Below are 12,794 nucleotides of genomic sequence, written 5' to 3'. Positions count from 1 at the left end.
ATGCGTACCATTACATTTTATACTCACTTTGTTACCGAGACAGAAATCGAGATATATATCGATGTTCTGCATTAATAAACGAGAAAAATCCATAAGTTCGACATGAGAATGCAGCAGTACGTACACTGGACACGTCGTGGCAAGTCACTCGAACCAACAGCATGCCGCCACGTTTACAGGAAGCCTGCGTGGACAGGCCAGGGGAGCACCTTTCGCGCACGGCGCATCCAACCACCGCCCATCGTACAATTAACGGCATAGATAAGCTTACGTGGCACAGAAATAAAATTAAAAAAGTTCTCGTAATTAAGACGCTCGAGAAGAGAGAACCCCAAAGAACAGCTCGCCGTCTTCGCCGAATGGCAACTTTCCCGAACCCGTCGTCGACTCTCCGAGCCGGCGCCCAGTGACCGCTTCGAGAAGCTTCCAGAAGGTCCCCCGCCATGGCTGCACCCTTCTTCTCCACGCCTTTCCAGCCCTACGTCTACCAGGTCCGCGCTCCTCCCCTCACCGGCAGGATCTTATCCCTTTTTCGCGTGATGGTCTCGTCTTCGCGTAGGAGTACGATGTTAGGGTTCGATTCGAGCTAGTGGGGCTGGATCCACCCGATCCATGCTCGTGGGCACCGATAGTGTTTGTCCCGTCTGATTCGCTTTGAACTGTGTGGGTCGGTTTCAGAGTCAGCAAGGATCTGTGACGGCGTTCCAGATATCCGGAGGAGATGTGCAGGTCCTGCAGGTAGTTTCTGGTGCTCAAATCTGTTCTGCCCACTCGCAGTTCCTTTCTTCACACGAATTGAACCGTACTCTTTTGAAATTGTTTGGGGCGAATGATTTTTAGGTGATGTTGAAGTCTCAGGAGAAGTTGACTGCAAAACCAGGTAACTCAAATCAGTCCTGCTCTGCAGCTTGCCTGCTGAAGTATCTTTGTATGTGACCTTCAATTAAACTAAAATTAGTAAATAAGGTGCTAAACTAGTCATCATGTAGCAGAAATTGTAAGTTTTACGTATCTTCGGACAGAAGCACGTGAGTCTAGTGTCTATTTTGTGAGTCATCTTATATTGCAGTCCTACTCAATACTTATTTTTGGCCATAACCCAGCCTGTAATTCACAAAGGATTACCTTCTGGTTGATTACTGTGAACGATCTGTTGCATACATATTGTGCTGTGAAAAATGTATCATATAATCATATAGTCCTAGAGACCGTCAGCATGCGGTTTTCTCATAGTTGCTGTTTTCTTTAGGTACAATGTGCTACATGTCCGGGAACATGCAGATGGACAATAATTACTTGCCTGAAAATGATGGAGGCGTATGGCAGTGGATTTTTGGGAGAAGCGTAAGCAGCACTGTTTTCTTCAATCCTGGATCCGATGATGGATATGTTGGGATTGCCGCACCATTTCCTGGAAGGATACTGCCGGTTAGTATTTTCTCTTGTAGTTTGTTAGCATTCCTCTTAGTTTCACCTTTTCTTTTGTAATGTAACTATGAGCTGCTACCCCTACCCTAGCTCCCCTGCCTAAAAAATTGATAATTTCTAATGTGAAATACATCACTATTATCCTCATACATTTACAAGTTTGAGATTGCATGTGCTAGTTGTTGAAAATTTCCATGATTGCTCTGTGGCTTGAAATTTTTGAACTGTTATCTGCCAAACAAGGATCTGTTAGTTTTCTTGTTCGATTTTAACTATCTGCTTAAATACATTCCATCGTTAGATTGTTTTCCAGTCTTTACTAACCTTACTGGTAGGTTGTACCAATTAACAAAGTTTAAGAACACTTTTGGTTAACGTTAGCCATTTAGCTGCCTCTTACCTTATACATGTAAAGCATACCTGCATTTATGGCATGTGCTCAGTGCTAGAGGCATCAGTACTATAATTGTGCATTAATGTGAATACGTTTTTGTTATCTTAGTCTGATCGCAGTTGATCGCGTTTGTTACAGGTAGATCTAGCAAACTTTGGTGGAGAACTTCTTTGCCAGGTGAGTTCTTAGCAAAGTTTGCTTGAAATTCAAGATAACCTTGCTTGAAACTCAAGAGAACTTCATATACTGAATTATCATTTCAGGCAGACGCTTTTCTGTGTTCAGTCAATGATGTATCAGTCACTAGTACAGTTGAGCCACGACCGCGGAATATTGAAATAGGTGCAGAGGTTGGTTAACTATGGAGTTATATTGTTACTTTGGATATGATTCTGTACCTTTTCGGTTCTTTTCTCTATGTTTCCCTGTTAAGTTGCATAATGTAATATGAAAGCCATACATTTTTTCTCCAGATGATCCTTAAACAAAAGCTTAGGGGCCAGGGGATGGCCTTTCTTGTTGGTGGTGGATCAGGTACAGACTGTTTCACACTTGTGGCACATACTGAGATGCATATCAGTGTTTGAAAATGTAATGTCATTCTGCACTTTAACAATGCAAATTGAACGGGTGTAAGAAATTTTGGGTATTGGACTTTAAAAGATGAGTTTTAATGTTGTAAATGGTTTAGGATACACTGCTGAAAGATGATATGGTTTGTAGTAAATTTTACATGCAACATTAGGTTGGCATGTTACATTAACAGATATAGATGTTGTTAACATACTTGCTGTGTACATCCTCTGGTAATAACATAGAACTTTTATAGTAGCAGACCAGCCACTTGGCACGAGACCTCAGTTTGTTTTCCATGAACAAGATGTGATCTCATACCCTAATTTTTTACTCTATCAAGTTATTCTTGACTTTGGTAACATGTGGATGGGAGATCCTCTTATTAACTGGGAAGATTTTGCTGTCAATTTTCCTAGTCATGCAGAAAATCCTTGCTCCTCGAGAGGTTATTACTGTTGATGCTGCTTGTATTGTGGCTATGACAACCACCATTAACTTCCAATTGAAGAGCCCTAACCAACTTAGAAGAGCAGTCTTTGGGGTGAGTGCCTTTTCTTCCACCCCATGCTTCATGTTTCCTTGTTAATTGCTCATGCTCAGATTTCATTATTTTCCTTGCATTGAGAAACATCGTTGTACGCAGGGTGACAACCAACTAACAGCATCTCTCACGGGACCAGGTGTTGTTTTCCTTCAGAGTCTGCCCTTCCAGCGGCTCTCACAGCGGATTGCTAGGTATGAGATGCCATATTTCTATTGCACTGTTCTTGCTCACTGCCGAGTGTACTTGACTGAAAGTTTATTCTTGTATTCTCAAGCAGTAGATCAGTGGCGGGACCAAGTTTGAGGGACAACCCGAAGTTCTTCATCCAAATTGTTATGTTCTTCTTCCTGGCCTATGTCATGATTGTATCATCCATAATTCTGACAGATGTTTAGACATTTCATCAAGCTTTTGGTGTACTCGTAGACATGTTCTCGAAGAGTTAATGCTACCTCCCCAGTGTAGATTAAGAGAAGGAAATTCACAAACTGGTGTTAGAAACCTTAGCCAAAAGTTCATCAAATTTTTTTTAACAGTTTGGAGCAGCGAGCCCTGGACCCTGGTTACTTGGTTAGCGTGTAAAGAGTAAAAGACAGCAAAATCAAGTTGCACAGCATATGGTGAATATACATCAACTTATCCTCCGCTAACTCCTGCTCGGTGTTTTGAATAATTGTATTGATCTTTCACAGTGTCCTGCACTTGCGTTATGCTAAATTCCTCTGCTCTCTTCTTGAGTTCAATTCTTTTACCCGTAGTTTACATATCATTTCAGATACTTTGCTTCACAGTTCCCAATACCGTTGTTTGAATCTTTTGCAAGAGTTTGGTGATTGGGTCAAAACCTTATCCGTTGACACTCACGAAGCAGGACCATCCAATCTACTTGCAGCGGGCCCCTCTCCTTTCTGCGGACGGACCTGTTATTTCGATCTCTTTTCGGCCTTCCGATTCAGATTTTTTTTTGTGACGGATTTCTATTGGAAAAATCTGTAGGTTTTTTTAACCGTTGGATATGGATCTCCTCTTAACCCTACCTACCTAGCAGCGCGCTGAAACGGCTTCGTCATTTCAAACGAAAGAAAGAAACGGCTTCGTCGGGCACTCGCGCTCCCCCGCCTCCTCCGCCATCCCGCCCCGGCGGCGCCCGGCCGCCCCCGCCGCCAAGACGCCGCCCCGGCGACCGCTCCCAGTCCCAGCCTCCCAGGCCATGTCCTCTCTAGCCGCAAGCCATAAAACCTTCCAACCCCAAAGCAACCCTCTAACCAGAACCGGGTTCGTCGGAGTTGGCTCTCACCGGAGAAGAAGGGGAGCTCGCCGGAAACGAAGAAGGTTGAACGAATCTGCATTCGATCCTAAGGTAAGATTTTTCATTTTCATTTCACCCCTCCCCCAAAGTTCAGATTTTGGTTAGAGTCGACGAATTGGATTGGGGATTTATTTGATTTCCTTTTTTTACAAGATTAAGGAACGGCACCTCTATCTTCTCTTCGACGACTGGCCGAGGGGTTACAGTATCCGCAAGGTAAATCTGTCGCCCGATGACTTCGGCTCCGGCGAACCCCCAGGTTGGCAGATGGCTGCCCGCGTCTCAGGCGGATGGGAGATGGTCTGCACCGGCGGCCAGCGCCTGCCGTCGGCCATCTTCCGCTTCGAGATACATCGCGGGCTGCCCATGTATTTCGCCGCCGCTTGGCTGTGCAGCCCATAGCCGCCGGGACGGCGCTTCCTTCTGTGCTCGAGCACCACGTCAACGTCTTCGACGTCCGCACGCGGAGCTGCCTCTTTGCCCCTCGGCCGGAGACGTCCGGGCCCGACCCCATCTACATCCCCGCCGGCGGCAGGCTCTTTGCTCTCGCTGACGGCACCTTCGATTGGCTCGACCCGCTGCCGCCGCCGCCTGGCACGCCGGCCTACGGCGAGGAGGCCAGGGAGTGGTCGTGGTTTGAGATCCCCGACCGCCGTTCGAGCGCAGGCATGTCAGACGTCACCTCCTATGCCATGCACGCCGACGGGCAGACCATCTTCGTCAGCATCAAGAAGGGCGCCTCTGCCGCGACATTCTCGTTCGAGACGGAGGAGCATGGCGGCGTCTGGCACCGCCACGGCAAGTGGGCGCTGCCGTTCACCGGCTGCGCGCACTTTGACAGCGAGCTGGACGCCTGGGTTGGGCTTTCCGGGGAGCTGGACAGCATCGGCCACCTCTGCTCCTGCGATGTGGTGCCCGCCAACCTCGACGCCGACGGCAAGGATAACCAAGCCCTTTGCATGGGCTCGCCGTGCGTTTGTATGGGGCAGTGCCCAGCCCGGATGCTAAGCAAGGAGAAGCTGTTCAGCAATGACCCCACCGAGAGGCACGTTGGTGCCACCCTCGTGTACATGGGAGGCAGAAGCAAGTTTTGCCTCGTGCAGTGCGTCTCGATCGACGGCGATCCGCGATCGTGCCGACGAGAGGTGTGACTGCAACCTGGATGACGAAGACGACTCGCCGATGAGAGGAATGGCTGCCATCTTGAGGAATACTACTGCTACTGCGATGATGACCTACTGGATGTCGGTGATATGGAGGAGGACGGCGGCTCTGCATCTGACGAGGGGAAGGACTGCGACCTCAAGAAGCAAGATGGCCCTGACCGCAAACAGGACGAGCAAGACGTGACCTCCCGGCACCGTCGCTACCTGGTTCGTTTGACTAGGGGGCTGTTTAGATGACCTGTAAACGTAAAAAGGTGTAAACGCAAAATAAGGGGTGTAAAAGTTTACAGATTTTTACGTTTACAGCTCCCACCCCTTAAACGCAAAAAAACTATAAACGCAAAATTTTCGAAGAAATCTTGCCAATTTGAAGTACTAAATGAAGTCTATTTACAAAACTTTTTGCATGGATGGGCTGTAAATTGCGAGACGAATCTAATGAGCCTACTTAATCCATGTTTGCAACAGTGATGCTACAGTAACCATCCGCTAATTATTGCTTAATCATGGATTAATTAGCATCATTAGATTCGTCTCGCGATTTACAACCCATCTGTGCAAAAAGTTTTGTAAATAGACTTCATTTAGTACTTTAAATTGGCAAGATTCCGTCGAAATTTTTTTTGCGTTTACAGGGTCCAAATGCCAAAAAAAAAATACGCCGATCCGTTTAGATGCGTAAAGACAAAAACGCTATTTTTGCAAAAAAAATTTACCTTTATGGCCTGATCTAAACAGGCTCTAGTTTCACTTTGAAATGTGACAAGAGTGGAGACCTGACAACAGGCAGCAGCTGCCGAGTTCGATACTACAGGGTGCCAAGAGGGTCGACTGTACCTCTGCTCAGCAATCCGGTGGCATTCTGGATGTGAAAACCTGAAAACCATTGTGTATGGGCATCACCATGTCATGATATCCTCTTCGAAGTACCTGGATTTGTGCTGATATCTCAATGTACTTCGAGTTTTAAGAGTAGGAGTAATGAATTCTGAGTCGTTTGGGTACATTGAAGTCTGGCTTTATTTATGCATGTGGTTTGCTAATGTCATGGTATCCTGATGCTATGCCTTCTGAAATCCGCTCAGAACCACTTCGCTCTCAGCACGCAGTTGTTTATAATCACTATGATTCTTTATAACAAACTCAAGCCAAAGAAACTAGTAATGATCTCACCAGGGGATGAAGCTAAATGCAAGAGACCATGTCAACGCCGATCAACCCATCACCTTACATTTGGTTTCCCGATTCTGATTCATATTCGTATGTCGCTTGGATTTGTCAAGATATGTTGAATTCTTGTAGAGAATCCCATTGATTCACTAAGTTGCTGATGAACAGTGCAGAAAATCATGCACAACTGTTACTAATTCTTTGTCCTTGCTTTCTGTGACAGTTCAACAACCTGAAAGATTGGCGATTATGAAGGAAGAGAAAACGGAAACGGAGGCAGGAATATGAATCAAACTAGTCATGAAACTCCATTGCAGACTGCAGTATAGTATAACGAACCGCTACTCAGTCATGAGATTAAGATCTGTAATGCAATGCAGTGCAATCTTCGAGTTCTTCAGTGATTGATAGTTGCAAGATGGAATCCCAGCCATGCCGCATCGCGCATCAGCAGCTGTACCTCGCGCATATTAATCGACGACGCCGTGGCCGTCCTCGCCGACGACGCAGGCTCGGACGCCCTGCGTGTCGATCGAGTCCTCCTCTTCAGCGCGGATTAATCGACGTTGCAATGGCCGTCCTCGTCGACGACGCAGGCTCCGACGCCTCGCGTTTCGCCCGAGTCGTCTTCTTCAGCGCAGATTAATCGACGTTGCAATGGCCGTCCTCGCTGCCGACGCAGGCTCCAACCGTCCGACGCCTCGCGTTTCACCCGAGGCATCCTCTTCGGCGTCTTCTCCTCCGTATCCCTCATCACCGACTGCTGCCTGGGCCTTGCCATCGCCGCCGACGCCGAGGAAGGCCGCCGCCCGGCTAGATAAGAACCGGGACCCAGATTAGGGGGTTATTTGAAAACTGTAAGGGTCTTTATGAAAATATTTGGATTGCGATCCAAATTAGAGGTCTATTTGAAAAATGTAGGGGGTATAATGTAAATAATCGGATCGCAATTACTAATAGCGATCCGAATTAGGGGGTTATTTGTAAAAAAGAAGGATCTTTTCTAAAAATAGAGGTCTTCCTCCACTCGCCGGATTCCACTGGTTCTCACCGGTCTCTTCCGCTGCCGCCGCCATGCCGCACCTCGTTCGCGAGCGGCTCTACTTCGGGGACATCAAAGACGCCACCGCCGCCATCACGTATTCTTCCTCCACCCCGACCTTCACCTACACCCTCTCGGTCGCCAGCTCCGCCTCCGATCCATCCCCTTCATCACCGACTGCCGCCCCGGCCTCGCCATCCCCAACGTGGAGCTCCAGTCTGCCGTGTTGCCGCCGGCGAGGAGGGCGCGCCACGGACCGCTGCGTTGCCCCCCGGGACGCTGATGCGGGTGGTGGAGCGCGCTGGGGACGGGCTGCGGGTCACGCGGATGATGGCCGTGCCGCTCACGGATGAGGAGAATGAACCTGCTCGACACCTCGAGCCTTCCCCTGATTTCATCGAGGGAAGGAAGGTCTTGGTTCGTTGCTTCGCCTGGGTCTCCAGAGGAAGATGCTCCTCTGGCCTCTCAAGCAAGCACCGTCATTTTCATGTTGTCGTTGCACCGGCGGCGAGGAGAGGCCAGCTGCATGTGCCAATCAATTGCTATTTTTTTTTTGGTCTTTCGTTCTACTATGCTTCAAGCCTTGAATTGACAGTCTGCGCTCAAGTCGGGTACACTTCTCTCAGTTGCCCATTGGGATGCTGTGCCCATTGCCGGGCAATGAACAGCGGGTTCATTTCACACTGAAAAAAAATTGTTCATAGAATCCGCCATAAAAGCAATCGAGAGAACCAGGTCTGCCGCCTGCATCATCCTGATTGAAAACACTGCATCATATTATTTCTTCTTTTAAGACGATGCATCATGCATCATGTAGTAGTTTCGTTCTATGCTTACAGTGAGCCCTTGCTCAAGTCGGATTCACTTCTTCTCTACGAGTAGCTCGCAGATCGCACTGAAACAGATAAAATTCACGAAACTCATATATCCGCTACATTTCTGATACAGTGATTTACACACCTTTTTACAGTACAAGACAGAACAAGGGTACTACTACTCCTGCATACGTAGGTGGCTTCATTCCTAATCCACGGGCGCTGCATTCGTTTTCGTTCGCGGTGGACGCGGCGGCGTTCGCTACGGGCGCTCCTGGTTGAGCCTCGCCGCGGCAGTCACCGCCTCCGCGACGCCGCTCGGCGTGGTCGCCATGTCCGGCTTGTTCCGTATCTCAGCGGACACGACCCTCTCGGCGTCCACTGCCGTCGCCCCCTTGTCCGCCGGCAGCTTCTCCCTCGCGTCCTGCGCGGTAACGCGATCCAAGGTCAGCGCGGTCACCACTCACTGCAGCTGTGTGAATCAAAAGACAAGGTCTGAGTAGAGTAGAGCGCACCGAGAGCACGTCGCGGAGCTTGAACTTGTCCTCGTCGCGCGCGGCGCGGGCGTTGTGGTCGGCCGCCGCCTGCGCCGCCGCGGAGACGCCCCCGGGGGCGGTGACGCTGGCCCCCGTGGCGCACATCTCAGCGGCCTGTACGGCCGCCGCGTCGCTCTGGTCCACCGGCTTGTCCCCGGCCGTCGCGGCCACGGCCTCCAGCGCGCGGCCGATGGTCACGGCGTCCTGGTCCAGCGCGTCCGGCGGGTCCGCCAGCACGACCGCCGCCGGGGTCACGAACCTCGCCACCACCTGCCCGCCGACGGACTCGGAGACGACGCGGCGGCCGGCGAGCTCGGCCTCGGTGACGGTGGCGCCGGCGTCGGCGGTGGGCCCCGTGACCTGGCCCTTCCCGACGTGGCCGGCCCGCGCGTTGAGCGCGGCGGCCGACTGCAGGACGGCGGCGGGCCCGCCCTTCTTCGTCTGGCCCAGCACGGCCTGCTCCGCCGACTGCAGCAGCGCGGCGTCCATGGGCGCCACGGGCCGGCCGGCCAGCTCGCCCGAGACGTCGAACACGTCGCCGTACCTGATGGGCTGGTCCGGCAGGGCCTCGCCCTGCGCCTGCGGCCGCCTCGGCTGCCCCTGGCTCATGCCGATCTTTCCCACGTACGTATGGCTGCCTGGCTTAGTGCTACCTAGTGGCTAGCGCGTCTCGCTGGGATGTGAGCTCGTCACCCCTCGGCGTGCGTGTCAACGTGTTGGCGCGCTCTATCTATACACGATTACTCGTAGGCCGCGAGCGGCGGCTGGTTGGGAGGCGCGTGGCGGGGACAGGCAGGGTGCCGCGGCTACGTGGAGCGGCCTCCGGGGGGCGCGTCCACGGCATGGCCGTGCTTGCCTTTGCTTGGCGCGGTGGGGTCGGCAAACCGGCAGGTGCCATCCATGCGGAGCCTTGAAGAACGCCCGCGCTAGCTAGAAGCAGGTGGGCGAGCGGCGCGCGGACAAGCGCCCATGCCCTCGCGTCTCGTGTTGTGGCGCTCCGCCGCAGCGCCGCTAGCTCCTATCGCCGTGCCGCAGTAGTGCACTGGTGCGCGCTTGGCCGGCGTCTCGGCCTTTCGGCTTGGTTTCACGTTTGCCTCTCGGTGTACGCGCGATATCCATTGCAGCGCATTGCGTTTGCATCAGGCCAGATGTGGTATAAGAATCGGAGTTCATAATATAAAAGCCACGGCGGTTTTAGCATTTCGGGGCAACAATTACAAGTTCCATGGCAGCAGTGCAAGAGCACGGATTTTCCACGGTGAATTCAGTGCTAATTGTCTAGTCCATGGACGGTCTGTGGTGAAGCTTTCACCATGAAATTCGTCGGAAGATCTATGATCAAGCTGCCCGGCCGCCGATCGGAATGGCCGTGCCCATGCGTGGCCACCTCCCCATTCAAGCCGCGCGCTCGTGCTCAGAGTTGTGCTTCGCCGCCATGTCGAGCGCGGCGCTCACCCCGCGTGGATCCGTCTTCCCTCGGGGGTCGTTCGCCGCCTCTGCCTCCGCCGCCGCCGCGGCGACCTCGCTCGTCACCGCCTTGCCCGTCGGCAGCTTCGTCGTAGAATCCCACTGAAAAAAAAAGAGACCACGTCGTTGCCGCGACATCAAAATTAACCGATGGACGAGTTCGATCAGATCGAGTTGACGTGCAGGGCGTGGTTACCGTCAGGACATCGGCCATGGTGACCTTGTCCTCGCCGCGGGCGGCGCGTGCGTTGGCCGCCACCGCGGCCCGCGCCCGCTCGGCGACCCCGCCGGGGATGGCGCCGCGCCCGGCGCCGCCGCCGCCGACGGCGCACGCCTCGGCTGCACATATCGCCGCGGCGTGGGACCGCTCCACGGGCTTGTCCCCGATGGCCCTGGCCGACCCCTCCAGCGCCTCCCCGATCTTGACCCTGGTGTCGTACGTCTCGTCGACGGCGCCGTCGTCGCGGCTGCCGCCTCGCCCGAGCTGCTCCGTGATCGACTCCGTGGCGTCCCTCGGGGCGACGCGCTCGGTGTCGAACACCCGGCCGGGGTTCGTCGGCTCAGGCTGCTCGGAGGGCTCTGGGCATTCTATCCTGCTGGGTCGGGCTTCCATCGCTTACTCGCTGTGGCCTCCGATCCGATGGTTTCGCACTTTCGCCACTGTGGCGGCGGCGGCGGCGGGCGGCGCCACCGTTTTTATAGGACGCAGCAGTTCAGCGGTGACGTGAACGAAGGAATGGCACGTGGAGTTCAACGTCGTCACCTTCTTGCAAATCCGGATGGTTTTCCTTTTGCGGATTTGTGTTAGTCCCTCGCTGTTACCTCTTTCGACCGGTGGATATGAGCGATGATAGCAATTCAAATCAGATCAGATAATACTCGTATTCATTACTCGTCCTCTAACAGTGACTAGACATATGCTCCTCAAGCGTATCGGTTGCTGACAATGGTAAGAGGGACTCCATATGCAAAATAGCAGATTTGGAAGCTCTTCTTTGCTCACCTAAACACATCTTTTTAAGAGCAATGCACCTTTTGTACAAATCTAAGGGTGTGTTCGTTTCCGGGTACCTAAAGTTTAGAGGGGTCACATCAAAAAAAATCTTGTCATTTAGAAATATTAAATAAAGTCTAATTATAAAACTAATTGCAGAACTCTAGTGCTAATTCGCGAGACGAATCTAATGAGGTATATTAGTCCATGATTAGCGAATAATTACTGTAGCATCACTGTGGCAAATTATGGATTAATTATGCTCATTAAATTTGTCTCGCGAATTAGCACACAGCTGTGCAAAAAATTTTATAAACAGATTTTATTTAATACTTCTAAATAGTAAGATTCTCTTTGATGTGATGGGTCTAAAGTTTAGAGGGTGGGAAACGAACAGGCCCTAAGTTATTGTACACGATGAGTGTTGTTCCAAGTATACGCGCAGATTAATTAATCGTAACTTTTTAAACCCAATAGGAACATATTATCAATTCATCTAATAAAGACATCTAAATAAAAGGGAAAAGCTAAAGTACACCCGGGTGTTTCTGACCTCCTCGGCACTCGATATTTTGTCCGTCTGATCACGTGGCTCGTTCATTTTTGCGTCGTCCGATTTGGTGCTGCTCTGCCAGCGGTTTCTCTCTCTGTGTGTTTTTGTTGACAAACTGGCCCGACATGGAAGCCTCGTTGTGGTCTTTTCATTTTGCTCATCTCCACCAGCCAGTGCCGAGCAGACGGTCTGAGGTTAGAAGACGACGACGATTCTAGGGTTTGTCGATTCCTCCCCATCTCAATCCATCTGTTTCTTTGTCGATTCTCTTCAACATCCTTTTTCCTCGTTGTTTGATCGCAGTAGATGTAGTTTTTTGTCGTCGATTTTCCCTCTGGCATGGGCAGTAGTTCATATGGTGATGTTTATGCCTATCGAATCCTCCTCCACCCTCGTTTTTGTGTGATTTGTATGCTACTTCCCCATTTCGTCCAGCTGCGAGTGACACAAGGATACAGACGAGTGGCACTACAAGAGTTTGCTTTGATTGTTTGCTTCTCCCATCCCTCTCTGTTTATTTGATTATTTTTTTACTTGGATGTGCGTTTCATTTGAGGCGTGAATCGATGCTAGCTTTGCCTTGTTCTCCGTTCGAACTTGTCTATTTTAGTGTTTGTTGGTGATTACTCTTAGATCTCGCTCCTACTTTCCTTTTCAACTTATTTACAAGATGAACCAAACTGTATGAACTGCTCCACTTCTGTGCTTGTCTAATCAGTCTGATCTTGAGTTGGCCGTATGACACTCAAAGTACAGTTTGCATAAGTGGATTTGACAGTGTGTTGCATACTGTATTTTCC

General features: G+C 51.0%; 4 protein-coding genes across 5 annotated transcripts; 2 read left to right on the top strand and 2 right to left on the bottom strand.

Moving 5' to 3' along the window:
- Nucleotides 1–308: 308 nt before the first annotated feature.
- Nucleotides 309–3,586, top strand: LOC112874126. 2 transcript variants are annotated; one of them, XM_025937302.1, is made up of 10 exons: nt 309–491; nt 679–738; nt 841–880; nt 1,250–1,428; nt 1,961–1,999; nt 2,086–2,172; nt 2,296–2,356; nt 2,815–2,939; nt 3,042–3,133; nt 3,220–3,586. In XM_025937302.1, exons 1-10 carry the CDS (start codon nt 444–446, stop codon nt 3,335–3,337), a joined length of 849 nt encoding a protein of 282 aa, XP_025793087.1. In that variant the 5' UTR covers nt 309–443; the 3' UTR covers nt 3,338–3,586. The 2 variants fall into 2 exon arrangements, with proteins under 2 accessions (XP_025793087.1, XP_025793086.1); XM_025937301.1 differs by having other exon boundaries at nt 3,217–3,586.
- A 134-nt stretch (nt 3,587–3,720) lies between these two features.
- Nucleotides 3,721–5,751, top strand: LOC112874124. The gene is made up of 2 exons (XM_025937300.1): nt 3,721–4,302; nt 4,405–5,751. The coding sequence occupies exon 2, from the start codon at nt 4,542–4,544 to the stop codon at nt 5,400–5,402; it is 861 nt and encodes a 286-aa protein (XP_025793085.1). The 5' UTR covers nt 3,721–4,302; nt 4,405–4,541; the 3' UTR covers nt 5,403–5,751.
- A 2,955-nt stretch (nt 5,752–8,706) lies between these two features.
- Nucleotides 8,707–9,589, bottom strand: LOC112877027 (late embryogenesis abundant protein D-34-like). The gene is made up of 2 exons (XM_025941227.1): nt 8,960–9,589; nt 8,707–8,868 (listed from the first exon to the last, which is right to left on the bottom strand). The coding sequence occupies exons 1-2, from the start codon at nt 9,587–9,589 to the stop codon at nt 8,707–8,709; spliced, it is 792 nt and encodes a 263-aa protein (XP_025797012.1).
- Nucleotides 9,590–10,375: 786 nt separating this feature from the next.
- LOC112877019 (late embryogenesis abundant protein 3-like) lies at nt 10,376–11,060 on the bottom strand. Its single transcript, XM_025941218.1, has 2 exons — nt 10,644–11,060; nt 10,376–10,549 (listed from the first exon to the last, which is right to left on the bottom strand). Exons 1-2 carry the CDS (start codon nt 11,058–11,060, stop codon nt 10,376–10,378), a joined length of 591 nt encoding a protein of 196 aa, XP_025797003.1.
- Between the last annotated feature and the right edge of the window lie 1,734 nt (nt 11,061–12,794).

The sequence above is a fragment of the Panicum hallii genome, chromosome 9, assembly GCF_002211085.1.
Source record: "Panicum hallii strain FIL2 chromosome 9, PHallii_v3.1, whole genome shotgun sequence".
In the NCBI taxonomy this organism is placed as follows: domain Eukaryota; kingdom Viridiplantae; phylum Streptophyta; class Magnoliopsida; order Poales; family Poaceae; genus Panicum; species Panicum hallii.
The sequence above is the reverse complement of the archived record's forward strand: the minus strand, read 5'-3'. Positions and strand labels throughout refer to the sequence as shown.

Excerpts from the sequence above, each read along its gene's own strand:
- LOC112874126 (XM_025937301.1), top strand. The coding sequence starts at position 444 with ATGGCTGCACCCTTCTTCTCCACGCCTTTCCAGCCCTACGTCTACCAG. Across the intron at positions 739-840 it reads GAGATGTGCAGGTCCTGCAG|GTGATGTTGAAGTCTCAGGA; the intron begins GTAGTTTCTGGT and ends AATGATTTTTAG. Across the intron at positions 2,173-2,295 it reads ATATTGAAATAGGTGCAGAG|ATGATCCTTAAACAAAAGCT; the intron begins GTTGGTTAACTA and ends TTTTTTCTCCAG.
- LOC112874124 (XM_025937300.1), top strand. The coding sequence starts at position 4,542 with ATGGGAGATGGTCTGCACCGGCGGCCAGCGCCTGCCGTCGGCCATCTT.
- LOC112877027 (XM_025941227.1), bottom strand. The coding sequence starts at position 9,589 with ATGAGCCAGGGGCAGCCGAGGCGGCCGCAGGCGCAGGGCGAGGCCCTG. Across the intron at positions 8,869-8,959 it reads AGCTCCGCGACGTGCTCTCG|GACGCGAGGGAGAAGCTGCC; the intron begins GTGCGCTCTACT and ends GTTACCGCGCAG.
- LOC112877019 (XM_025941218.1), bottom strand. The coding sequence starts at position 11,060 with ATGGAAGCCCGACCCAGCAGGATAGAATGCCCAGAGCCCTCCGAGCAG. Across the intron at positions 10,550-10,643 it reads CCATGGCCGATGTCCTGACG|TGGGATTCTACGACGAAGCT; the intron begins GTAACCACGCCC and ends TTTTTTTTTCAG.